This window comes from Astatotilapia calliptera, chromosome 15 (assembly GCF_964374335.1).
Source record: "Astatotilapia calliptera chromosome 15, fAstCal68.1, whole genome shotgun sequence".
Classification (NCBI taxonomy): domain Eukaryota; kingdom Metazoa; phylum Chordata; class Actinopteri; order Cichliformes; family Cichlidae; genus Astatotilapia; species Astatotilapia calliptera.
Genome location: NC_137436.1, coordinates 26894202 through 26907430, shown reverse-complemented (window position 1 = coordinate 26907430; position 13229 = coordinate 26894202). Strand labels below are relative to the sequence as shown.

At 42.8% G+C, this 13229-nt stretch overlaps 2 protein-coding genes across 12 annotated transcripts in view; both read right to left on the bottom strand.

The window, feature by feature from the left end:
* Nucleotides 1-299: 299 nt before the first annotated feature.
* Nucleotides 300-11278, bottom strand: ccr6a (chemokine (C-C motif) receptor 6a). The gene is made up of 2 exons (XM_080289485.1): nucleotides 6713-11278; nucleotides 300-2946 (listed from the first exon to the last, which is right to left on the bottom strand). Exon 2 carries the CDS (start codon nucleotides 2924-2926, stop codon nucleotides 1751-1753), a length of 1176 nt encoding a protein of 391 aa, XP_080145611.1. The 5' UTR covers nucleotides 2927-2946; nucleotides 6713-11278; the 3' UTR covers nucleotides 300-1750.
* Nucleotides 11279-11347: 69 nt separating this feature from the next.
* cep43 (centrosomal protein 43) overlaps nucleotides 11348-13229 on the bottom strand; it is a 28950-nt gene continuing 27068 nt past the window's right edge. For all 11 annotated transcript variants that reach the window (XM_080289479.1, XM_080289483.1, XM_080289484.1 and 8 more), the window contains 3 exons: nucleotides 13101-13134; nucleotides 11591-11678; nucleotides 11348-11516 (listed from right to left, as the gene is read on the bottom strand). In XM_080289479.1, coding sequence (XP_080145605.1) covers nucleotides 11436-11516; nucleotides 11591-11678; nucleotides 13101-13134 — 203 coding nt within the window. In that variant the 3' untranslated portion in view covers nucleotides 11348-11435. The remainder of the gene's footprint in view (nucleotides 11517-11590; nucleotides 11679-13100; nucleotides 13135-13229) is intronic.

Here is a 13229-nt window from a genome sequence, read left to right as displayed (position 1 = left end):
GCAAGAGAGAGACAGGGGGGTGGAGCAAAAGAGGAGGAGGCGGAGAAAAACACCACGCCCACACAAGGGCAGTATCAGGAGGCCCAGCTAGGGCCGTAACACTCTGCAAAGAGTCTGAACATCGAAGACATGCCATAACTCAGCTGAGTACAACAAAGAAAATACTCCTTTAAAAGGAAATCAGTAAATGCCCTTTACACTCCAGAGGTTTAAATCCCGTTAAAGTTCTGGAAAAGGCGCCACCTAGTGTTTAGCCATAGAATGACAGAGACGTTAAAACAAAAACTCGGACCCATAGCTATAGATGAAATAAACTGCATTTATTTTGAAAGGCACAAATCTGACAGCTCAGCTGTAATATTACATTCAAAGGATACATTCACTGTCACAATAATAAACACAGGTATGAACAGGAATTTTAAAAAAAGAATGAGAGGAATCACAACAAATAAGAGTTGGATATGAAGAAAAGCCGAGTTTTCTAAATGTATGTGCCTTGAGACAAAATTAAAACTGAAAAACTGAATTTCATCAGGGTTTAAATGAGGATGTGAAAATCTCTGAAAAGTTTCAATTCTTAATCCTGGAAATCACCCAGAAGCAGATTAGGATTACACATTCACATCAATGCAGACTAATCGCACAGCTGAATGAATGAAATGACAAACAGCAAATAAACATAAAAAAATACATTCTTAAGTACAAAATGTTAAAAAAAAAGGATTCAAAACATGCCTGCAGTCTCATGTGGATGGTGGAGCCTATCAGCTGTTGTTTGTTGGTAGGTTTTAATGGTCAATGTCCAGTTAGTCTGGTGAGTAACCTTCTAATGGGTCAAGGTTCATTCATGGGCGGCAGCTGGCAATGATTCCAGTAAAAACAGCTCTTTAAAAGCTTTCACAAAGCAATCACAGACATTGTCACCAAACATGTTGGTTTCGACTCTGATGATGTTTAGGAGACCAAATGGAGTTTGAAGGTGCTGGTCTGAGGGCGAGTTTACTACAATGAGCTGATCAGGTGTGTTGGGGATTGGACAATCCCCCTTGCTCTTAATTTGAAAATTCATGTGCTTGTGTCGGGGTTTTTGGTACTGATGGTGCGATTGGGGTGGCTTTAGTTCTGGTTCTGTTCTGGAGGGTCTTTCTAACCAAATGGTGCAGCAGGTGAAGAACTGGATTATGAGCAGAACCAGGACCAGTGGGCATGAAAGTTGTGGGAGGAGGGACTCACTGGAGAGGCAGCTAATTATTGCTGCCTGTGCAGGTCACATGGCTATTTTAGCACAGGAATATTTCAGCTGTGCAGGATTGAACATCAGAGCCTGTTTCAGTATCCTTTCTGAGACCTTCAGAGGACACGAAGTTTCGAGTCGCCATCAGTCTTTTCAGGAACACATCAGTCAGCTCTTCCAAGGTCATTTTTTATCCTCGCTTAGAGCTCATCATCTGCAGGTGAAGGAAATGATGAGCTCTGGGCTTCATTTGTGTAGTAAAGACAGCAGGAGGCTCTGTGGGAGACTCGTCTTCAGTCATCACTCACAAAATAATCACACACAAAAAGAAAATGCAGGAGTTGGAATATTTCATGATTAAAATAATGAAGTAGAACAAGAGGTGTAGCATGGGGTTAGAACTCTTTAGCTTCTAAATATTTTTCTCTGGATTTTAAGAATCTTATCGGTGTGACAGAAGTGAGTCAGTTTCGGTGTTAGAGACCTGGAGCTTCAGAGATCAACCCACGAATGTCTTCACATGGTGAAAGAAGCACCACTGTTGCTGGACCCGTCCATTGAGCGCCGAGTGGAGGACATGTAGAAGTCGGAGGTGACTCTGGAGAAGCGGCGTGGGGCCATGTACTTCTTTCCAAGACACCACAGGTCCCTGAAGATCCTCCTGAAGTGGTTCCTGAAGTTCACTCCCACGAAGGCGTACAACACCGGGTTCAGGCAACAGTGCATGTAAGCAATGGTCTGCAACACCTTCAGGGCCATCTCCAATGTTTCTGCATCATCACACGAGCGTTCTTGAAACAAGGTGACCGTGTCGTACAGCAGCACTATGTTGTAGGGCAGGTGGCAGATGATGAAAACGGCCACAACCACCAGCACCACCCGCACCGCTCTGTGCCGCTGGAAGTTTTTGGCCTTCAGGAGGGTGACGATAATGGCACTGTAGCAGAAGATCATGATGAAGAGTGGCAAAAAGAAACCCACGCTGATCTGGGTGCTGGGGACGGCTACCTTCACCTCTTTGGCTGTTTTTGGGTCTTCAAACTTGAACTCGCAGACGTACTCAGAGGTTGAGTTCAGCATCTGGATTGAGATATCATCGTCGAATATGATTCCAGTCATGTGTGATGGCTTGTACCAGTCGTAGAAGTAGAAGGTGGGGACTGACACAAGTATAGCAAAGATCCAGACAATGGCGGAGATAATGCGGCTGTATGACAGCGAGCGCAGTCTGAAGCTGCGCCGAGCCTGGACGATGGCGATGTAGCGGTCGGTGCTGATGCAAGCAAGCAGCAGCATGCCACTGTACAGGTTCACACTGTAGGAGCCACGCAGCAGCTTGCAGGCCACCTGCCCCATCGGCCATGACCACAGCTCGTTGTAGACAATGAATGGTAGTGCCAGCACAAACAGCAGGTCGGCGATGGCCACGTTGAACAGGTAGATGTCAGTCATGGACTTGGTCCTCTTGTAGAAGGCGTAGGTGACAATGACCAGGCTGTTCCCCACAAAGCCTAGGATGCAGATGATGGAGTGGACATACGGGCCAATCACCTTCGCCATACTCTGGTTTTTTTGAAACTGACAAAACCCATCATAATCGTAGTTTTCTTCTTCATCTTTGGTTTGGTTGTATGACTGGTTGAACATCCCCGTGGTGTATGATTGGTTGAATATCTTCGTGGTGTATGACATCAAATTCTTTGCAGAGTAGACTGTAAAGGAAGCAGAGATAAAACATCAAACTACAGCAAAAGTGTCTGATGAACTCACAGTGAAACAAAGGTGATGGCAAGAGGAAGACCTGAGGGCACACGATGAAAAAGCTGTGTGGATGCTATAGCATCTTCAGTTGGCACATTAAACAGCTCTGTATCTTCATAATAATTAAATGAGAGCCACGTTTTTTCATTTGCATCTCTTCAAACAATTAGCAGCATAACTAAGGGCAGGTTCAGGTGACCATGCACCTGAACCTGCACTAACTATATACTTTAGTACAAAGGAAAGTTTGAAATCTAATCTTAAAAATCTTAAGTGTCTGTCTCCTGAATCCAAACTGGAAGCTGGTTCCATAGAAGAGGGGCCTGAAAACTGCATGAACTAGTATTTCATCATCCCTCGGAGACACAATGTTTTTAATGTCGTTGCCCAAGAGAATTTTCTGCTTCGTCCTTTCTCAGCTCCTTTCTCTAGCCACTCCATCATTTTCCTCCATCTTCTCCTATCCCAGCATCCTCCTCTGTCACACCAACCCTCTGCATGTCCTCCTTCACTGACCTCCTCTGAGGTCTTCTTCTTCTCCTTCTGCCTGGCAGCTCCATCTTCATCATCTTTTGTCCACTATATCCACTCTCCCTCCTCTGCACGTTTTCAAACCCTCCATTTCACTCTTGCCTGTTCTTCCTACTTCCTCTCTTTTGTACATCTATAATGTGAAGAAGTATTGGTCCCAGCACAGAACCCTGTGGGACTCCATGTCTAATGCTGTGTGTGAGGACGACTCTGTTTTTTGGAGTCTATTAGAGAGAAACAACTCAAACCAGCGCAATGTTTCTTTTAACACCTTTTTGTTGCAGTGAAACTCTGGCAGGGCGAGCACTAAGATGAGTTCACTGTCCAAGGCCACGAGACAGCAGAAAGTAGCCTGAGCTGGACATCCACAGACCTGTCTATGGATCCCAGACCTGTCGTCCTAAACCACCCAAACTCTAAGAACTATGTGTCACACCACATAATTTTAACCTGAAGCAGGCGTGTTTCAGGCTGATGAAACAGCATTTCAAAATACCACAGTGACTGTTGTTATTCATTAATTTAAACACTGTTTTTGTGACTTTGATGCAAACACAGTGAGGAAGCCTCACAGTGGTTGTAAGCTCCACAGTTTGTTTCTTGGAAACGTCCCGTTGTCCACTCAAATACTCTAAATGTTCCCTTTTTTCCATTGTCTCCCTCTGAGGAATCATAAGTTTTCACCTGATCAGAGGTTATATCTCATTTTCATGTTTCTGCTGCTGTTCTCTGCATGTGTCACACTCATGTTCCTGCGCTGTAACATAATTGGATAATTTTTATGCCATCATAAACTAGGCAAGAAGCCCGCAAGGCTCCTGGCTCTCGTTTGGGTTGTGAGCTCGATGTGACAGTAAGAGTCGGCGTTTGTCAGTGAGTTTTCACTCTAGAGTGAGATGGAAACAGCTTCTGAAGAAAGTCTGGAATGATTTTTAAAGAGTAAACTTTCACATCAGACAGTGTCAGTCACAAAACTCTTTGAGATTAATAAGTGACACACTTTACAGCCTCCAGATTTCAGCGCTCACTCATGCTCTGACTCGTCCCCGCTAAGCAGCGAGTCCTGAAACCTGAACAGGACTTTGTCATGTTAAACATGTGAAAGTGGTGCAGATGCCGGCTCCCTTGAGCTGCTGCTGCTGGTAAATTCCGATGCAGACGTCCTCATTGCGGTGCCATTGGTGCACATGCCACACCGTTTCAGGTGTTTGAGCATTTGCAGGAGGTTTGCAGAAATGAGGTCAGAAACAGCGAGTGACCCACTTCATGCATGCATGGCTTCCCCCTCAGTTACTTCCCCCAAATCACAAGACGCTCCGCAGCAGAATGAACACCTCCCCCTCTTCATCTTCCTTCTTCCTCACATATTCACCTTTTTATCTTCATATCAAAGATTAAAGTCGAGCAGAAAGAGCCAGGTGTTGGTCTACCTGAAAGGCTCAGGTGTGTTTGTTTATCAAGGGGTTTCCTGTAAATAAGAAAACTTCTTCCTAACCATCAGCAGCAGTTAGATGTCAATAAATGTCCAAATGTCACGAAATGCCATGTGCAGAAAAAAGGCACAAGTCCATTTAACTTAATTCAGTGTAACTTATTTTAATTTCATGTAATTCAATTTAATTGAATTTAACTTTATTTTATTTTATTTGACCCCGTGTGAGTAAGGGAGCAGCTTTTATTCATCATCTTTTTAATATAATTTCATTTTTCATTTAGATTTGATTTATTTTCATTTTTATGTCTCTATGATCTTTTTACCTTTGTGTAATTTATTCTTATTTATTCTGCAGTCTGCTTTATTTTATTTTACAACATGATTTTTATACCTTTAGTTTTTTAAAAACTTTATTTTTTTACATTTTGTTTTATAGTCTGATTTAGTTTAAATTTTTTTGTATTTTCTTCTGTCTTTATTATTTTCTATGGTTAAATTAATGTATTTATTTATTACCTTTTTAAACTTTTGTTGTGATTTGGTATAAATAAAAAATATAAATAAAATTAAACTGAATAATGTAGTCTGCCATTTTATTTTTGACTGTCTTATTTTTATATCTTTATTGTGTTTTTAATTGATTTCTGATTTTATTGGTGCGTTCATGCTTTAAATAAAGTTCAGTCAGGGCAGTAATCACAAGGCTGGAAATGTAATAGATTACTTGCAGTATGTGGGCAGGTGTACTAAATGCTGACCTGAGATCAGCTGCTGGTTTTCAGGAAGTTAATTACACAGACACCTGAGCAGGTGACAGGACACAAACAGGAAGTGGCCATTTCCCGCCGCTTGCACATCGGACAATTCTGCTGTGTGCGTCCTTCGGGGCAGCGCGGCAGATGAAATCATCTGAGGTCTTCTGGACCTTTCGCTTCCCCGCAGGTGACATTTGAAATACGGGAAGTCTGAGGGGAGAAATTACAGCCGAGGGCCGCTGGGAGCAGAAGTGCAGAGCAGGAACCTGAGGTATTTGAGGAACTGTTTATTTCTCCTTTAAGATGAGTTTAGCCTGCACGACACAGACGCCACATTGCTGTCCTGCGGCGGGTAATGGGAAATTTCTCTTCTGCTTGTGCAGAAATGGGAGCCAGTTGTTCAGGACAGCTCGGAGCTCGCCTCGGCTGGCACTTTTATACTCAGTCCTTCTGAGAGCAGCCCCCCAACTGTACTCAGGCAGGTCAAAGGTCAATTTCTCGTTTCAGATGCTTGGAAAAGTTCAGGCTGCAGAAAACATGTTGAACTGATTATAAAAGTTTTTATTTATTTTTTGTCAGAGTTTAAAAAACAGATTTCTTTTGTAAAAACTGTAAACAAGTTTTTTTTAACCTGCAGGTGATGGTGAATGTGGTCACGACCTCTCCTTTCAGCGCACACAAACTTTATCAGATTTATCAACTGTGTTTCTGAGCTGCAGAGATGCTGCACAGCTGAGAGACTCAGTTACTCTTTGATTAAACTTTGTTCCTGAGGTGGTGATGATTTTTGTAAATGTGTGGTTTCTGTGCTCGTGCGAGCAGCTGACGGAACGTGCCGTTTGCAGGGAAACGCCGTCTTATCGGTTCAATCTTTACAAGATAAATCAACAGAAAACGCCTCTTCACAGCACTCCTGATCTTATCTAAAAAATATCCCACATTACATCATCTGACAGAGTTTAACCCCCAACTTGCTGAAAAGCAGGAAAAACACACCTGAAGGTTCAAAGTGCCACCTCTGAGCTTCAGCCTCTGTTTCCAGCCTGAAACGTTGAAACAGTCTTCAGAGTCAGAGTCTTCTGACTGTCCAAGTCAGTGCTACAGCAAAAGCTCCGATCAGAAGACTCACAGGTGTGGTGGCGGATGATGAAGCCGGCTGCTGAGGCTGCACAGCTGAGGACGAGGATGACGAGGGCGATGATCCAACAAACACTAAACGCTGCGATTAAAGAGAAATACGAAGCAGTGAGAAACCCCAGTGTGAGCCTTCCTCTTTACCCTGCCCTCTCTCTCTCTCTCTGTGTGTGTGTGTGTGTGTGTGTGTGTGTGTGCGTGCGTGCGTGCGTGCGTGTGCGTGTGTGTGTGTCTGGCCCAGCACACATTACTGTGACGTCCGCTCTTCATCTCAGCTTCCTCTCACACTATGATAAAAAATGAAAGGCTGAATTTTTCCATTTTTCTACTGAAGACCCCGTCACGTCCCCTTTATTCACACTGAACCTTATTTATACCTCCTTTGGAGACAGAGCTTCATAACATTTGGGGGTCACTGCTGTAAGATTAAAGGCTGTGTGTGTGTGTGTGTTTGCTGATAAAAATAATTTTTGTATTATCTGTTGTGTCGGTTTCCTGTTGTGGTTCCTCTCGTGCTATCGGGGGTTAAAACTGTCATAGCAGCATTACACATGATTTATTGTTTATAGTTTTGTTTCACCTCAGATGACTCTCAGACCATCAGTGACGTTCAGACTCTCAGCTTTAATATAGTTCTGCATGGACCGCTCAGCAATACAGACGTGTCAGGAACATGTAGTAACACAGTCTATGGCATCATTACATGTTTAGATTTTCTGTAAAGTTACAGTGTAATTATATTTACATACAAACACATGCTGTAAGTAAGCTTTGCCCGTGTATAAACTAAGAACATCATTATAAGCTCGCATAGGCCTGCAGGTTTATTCTTTATTGGGAGGGAGAACAGTCATTACCACGTTCATATCTGTAAAAGAAAAGCTGACATCCATCATGCACAGCAGCAGAGTGAATATTCAATAGAGATGTAAAAAGGAAGATTCCCTCCGTAATGCGGCACACACCCTGAGGACAGACCTGCAGGGCCTGGAGAAATAGTTTGTTGCTTTATAAGAAAGCCTTCCTCAAAGCCAGAACATCTTACTATTCATCACTGATTGAAGAAAATAAGAACAACCCGAGGTTTCTCTTCAGCACTGTAGCCAGGCTGACAAAAAGTGAAAAAAAAAATGACTCATAATCATCTCAGATGTAACATTACCTACAACTACTTTCAGTACCATTGATATTCATTTAGAGTCTTTCATTTAGAGGCAGTATCAACAGAATGCATAGCATACATTTTCACTGCTATGCAGATGACACCCAACTTTATCTATCCATGAAGCCAGATAACACACACCAATTAGTTAAACGGCAGAAATGTCTTAAATACATAAAGACCCTAATGGCCTCTAACTTTCTGCTTCTTAATTCAAATAAAACTGAGGTTATTGTTCTTGGCCCTGAAAATGTTAGAAATATGGTATCTAACCAGATTCTTACTCTTGCTGACATTACCTTGGCCTCCAGTAACACTGTGAGGAACCTTGGAGTCATTTTTGACCAGGATATGTCCTTCAATAAACATATTAAACAAAAATATAGGGCTGCTTTCTTCCATTTGTGCTATACCTCAAAAATTAGAAATATCCTGTCTTAGAGTGACGCTGAAAAACTAGTTCATGCATTTATTACTTTTAGGATACTTGTTGTTCCTAGAGTATTTAAAAGTAGAATGGGAGGCAGAGCCTTTTCAGGCCTCTCTTCTGTGGAACCAGCTTCCAGTTTGGATTTAGGATACAGACACTATCTCTGCTTTTAAGATCAGGCTTCCTACTTTCCTTTTTGCCAAAGCATATAGTTAGGGCTGGATCAGGTGACCATGAATCCTCGCTTAGTTATGTTGCAATAGGTGTGGGATTCCCATGATGCACTATGTCTTAATAGGCCTCTCTGCAGTGAATGACACTTATTAATCTCTGGCTCTCTTCCACAGCGTGTCTTTTATCTTGTCTTCCTTCTCTCACCCCAATCGTTCGTGGCAAATGGCCGCCCCTACCTACCAGTGACCCAGCAACACACTCAGACAAAAACTGGTTCGCCCGAAAGACAAAACTCCTAAACACAAACTTAACAATGTAGTGTATGCTGTACAGTGCAGCGAGGAATGCTCAGACCTCTACATTGGAGAGACCAAACAGCCACTTCACAAACGCATAGCACAACATAGAAGAGCCACCTCCACAGGACAAGACTCAGCTGTCCATCTGCATCTTAAGGATAAAGGACACTCTTTCGAGGATGCCAATGTTCACACTTTGGACAGAGAAGAAAGATGGTTTGAAAGAGGAGTGAAAGAAGCCATCTATGTCCACTGTGAGCGACCATCTTTGAACAGAGGCGGTGGTTTACGACAGCGGTTCCCAACCCCCGGGCCGCGAGAGTTGAGGCTCGGGTGTGAAATGTATGGTATTCAGGGTTTTTATCAGTTTTTAGCATTATTTTGTTATCGTTTTGATCGTTAACTCGGTTTTCCTGGGTCTTTTCACGTGTGTTATGAATAAATCTTCTTTTTTTTCGGTACCGGTACTAGTTTTATTTTGTTGTATTTATCCGCGACACATTAAAGGCCGGTCCGTGAAAATATTGTCGGGCATAAACCGGTCCGTGGCGCAAAAAAGGTTGGAGACCGCTGGTTTACAACACCAACTCTCTGCCATCTATAATCCAGTTTTGAGATCCCTTCCCAGACGACTTAACGCCCACTCACATCCTGGGCCATCTGACCTCAGGAAATCACATGATAGGGTGGGGCCAGGTTTCACAGTGAGCTCACCCGAAACCCTGGCTGATTGGGACCCACACCCGCTTTCACACCTTGGCTCATGTGATTAGGTAGAGGATCATCAGGGGGTCCTTTGTCCCTCTTTGGGAGGAAATTCCCACTGGGTTTAAATCTGGGACTCTTGACCATTTGACCTTAGAACTGAAGAAGCTTCTCGGATGAGAGGTGAAACGTCTTCAAGCAACTTAAACAAGTCCAGAGGCTTTTCTTTCCAAGCTCCTTAGACTACGATGACCTGGATGACTGAGAACCTTCACAGACAGAGGGCTGTCAATGTTAACGCCGTCATCACGATTAAAGCGATTAGAATTTTAAATGCAATCAACCCATGTGGAGCGCAGAATGACCAATGGTCCGAAATACGTTGACAGAGACATTTCAGGGATTTTCAGTCATTCAGTGCTCCAAATTGATTAATTGCGTTAAAAATTCTAATCGCGTTAATCATGATGACGGCGTTAACGCGTTAACGTTGACAGCCCTACAACACACACAAAAACTGAAGACATTATGATATAAACGTATAATTTGCACTGATGTGTTTTCTAAAATCTATCCCACACATGTACGCGAAAAGTGAGCACGAGGGCCCTCGGTGTGCCTGCTTGCTTCTGATGCTGTGCTGAAGTCTCACAGGCAACTTGTCGAAAGAGGAGGGGGCAGGCTGCTTCCAAATAGTGCACCTTTCATTCAAAAATATTGTCAATCCAAGCCCATTATGCATTAATTATTTTTCCTGCGTTGTGTGAATTCCTAGGAAGAAAAAAAAACCTATACAGTGTGTAGGTCTATTAGCTTATGTTGTGGGTGTTCATACTGGAGAGCAAAATTACTGATCGAAGATGTACAAGAAAAGGTCAAAGCAATCAGGTCCTCGGTTTAGAAACAAAACAGAAAAGGAGAAACAAGCAAAAGATACAGGTAAGCAGGTAAGCAGCAGTCTTTGGAAGGTATTATGTAACATGAAACAAGATAACATTCATTAGTAGTGATTGGGAAAACTTGTGTTTACCTTTGTTAGCCACTTGGCTATGATAGTAAAAAGTAGACAGACAGTATACACTGATGTGGCTTATTGAATCTTTTGGACTGTGTTCAGAACAATATTAATTACCCATTAATTGCTGATTTGTCTGCTATTCTCAATGTGCGATGAAATATAATGGCTGTTTGTTAGCCATGTGCATATTCTCTCTCTCTATATATAAAATATTTATCTGGGTAAATTCAGTTTGGTTCCGACAACAGTTTTCCATAATAACATATGTTAATATACAATCCTTAATATGTTTTATGTGTGTGTGTGTGTCGGGGGGAATGGAGGGTGGCAGAGGGAGTGTTCGCCCAGGGCACCAAATAGGCTAGGACCGCCCCTGAGTAAACCAGAGTTTTAAAGTCTGCGATGCCTCTGAACAATAAAATCAGCCCCGAGCACCGACAACCTCTCACCCTGCTACATTTTCACTGAGTAATGAGAAACAGTCTCTGTTTCTGCTTTTTACTTATCTCTGTTTTATTTACACGCACACACACACACACACACACACACACACACACACACACACACACACACACACACACACACACACACACACACACACACACACACACACACACACACACACACACACACACACACACACACACACACACACACACACACACACACACACACACACACACACACACACACACACAGGGAGGATGTCTTGATTTATGAACACAGAGCTTTATTCTTCACTGAGACTGTACAAGCTTAAATATCAGGATACAAAGAAGAGGTGCATGATGGGAGGCTCAGCCGACGTCCTCCATGTAGTCGGCTCCATGACTCTGACTGAGCTGAGAGATGCTGACGTCCTGAGTGGATTCATCCACCTGTGGACAGAGACAGAAATGAGCCTGAGGCTGCAAGTGGAGCTACAGGTGGAGCTGCAGGGGCATGGTCTCACCTTGTCGCTGTGGTCGGGGCCCTCAATGGAAACCTCCTCGATCTCCTCGCCGATGCTCAGCTCGCTCTTGGAGAACTCAGAGCGGTGACTAAACAAATAGAAGAAGAAAAGTAAGACGATCCTCCATCTGCCCAGCCTGACTGCAGGACAGATATCACTTTAACGCAAAACATGACAGTGGCTCTGTGGCACTGCGATCAGCAACACATCTGTCCTCTGTTCCTTCGAGCTGAATCTGAACAGCTGCTGTAAAGGTCTGGAAGGTTTCAACTACTTTCTATTTCTATTTATTTATTTATATAGCACTTTTAATTACAACAGTGGTGTTGACCAAAGTGCTGTACAAACATACAAATTACACAATAAAATAGCAATATCAATTAACATCAATACCAAATAGCTAATAACAAATAAATAAGTAAATAACTCTCATGCAGAATTAAAAGCCAGTGAGTAGAAATGCGTTTTAAGATAGGATTTAAAAAGGTTGAGGGTAGGAACCAGTCTAATGTGGAGAGGCAAATCATTCCACAATTTAGATGCCACGACTGCAAATGTACAATCACCTCTAAGAACTAGTCTCGACCTTGGTGTGCCCAAGAGCAAAAGATCACCCGATCTAAGAGCTCTAGGGGGCGTATAAGGCTGCAGTAGGTCTGACAGATACCCTGGGGCCTGTCCATTCAGTGCTTCATAAGTCACCAATAAGGTTTTTTTAAATTGATTCTAAAACGTACATGGAGCCAGTGAAGCGATTTGGTCATAGCTCGGGAACAATTCAAAAAAATTTGAAAAGTCTTGGATAAAATCTTTATGGTATTTTGGAGGTCTGTAGACTGCTGTGACAAGTGTCGGTCGAGGATGCCCCACTTCAAACCACAGAAGTTCAAAACTTGAATAAGAGTCAGTTAAAACCTGTTTGGATGCGAGCTTACTTTGTGCAGAAACATTTAAAAATCCCTGAATTCTGAGAGCAGCAAAAACGGTGAAGCGTTAAAATCACAGCTGTGATGGTAAACACTGATTTAATCCATCATCCACATCAGTGATTACGACGCAAGAAAAACCACAAAATACTTTTCCTGTCAATGTCTAAACTCTGGTCTAACACGCTTTTACGAAACATAACTTCATTTTGCCACTAGATGGTGCTATGACTGCCGTTAGCTGTGTTCGGGATTGGACTTTCATCAGACATCTGGAGCAGGCTGGATTTCTCAGTGAAAGTTCAAATAAAGTACTAAAGTAATAAAGTACAAACACGGTGCCATAGAAAACATGCTCTGATGTAATAATAACAATAATAATAATACTAATAATAATGATGATGATGATGATAGCGATGCGTGGAGCAGATCCAGCAGCACCTTCGAAGTGTGAGTGCTCGACTCACAGATATCACAGGAACATCAGACCCTCTGAATCCTCGTGAATAAAAAGGACGTGAATAAAAACAAGTGTGTGTGTGTGTGTGTGTGTGTGAGAGAGAAACTCACACACTGGTACGTACCTGTTGAAGTCGTCGTCGTACTCGACCTCGTCATCTGAGGGAAAAAAGTGAAAACCTCGTTAATCGTCTGACTTCATCCAGTTCAGAGTCAGGGTGGTTGAGGACCTATTTGTTTGTTTGCATTTTATT

Bases quoted from the DNA above. Each gene is read 5' to 3' on its own strand.
- ccr6a (XM_080289485.1), bottom strand. From the start codon at position 2,926: ATGTCATACACCACGAAGATATTCAACCAATCATACACCACGGGGATG.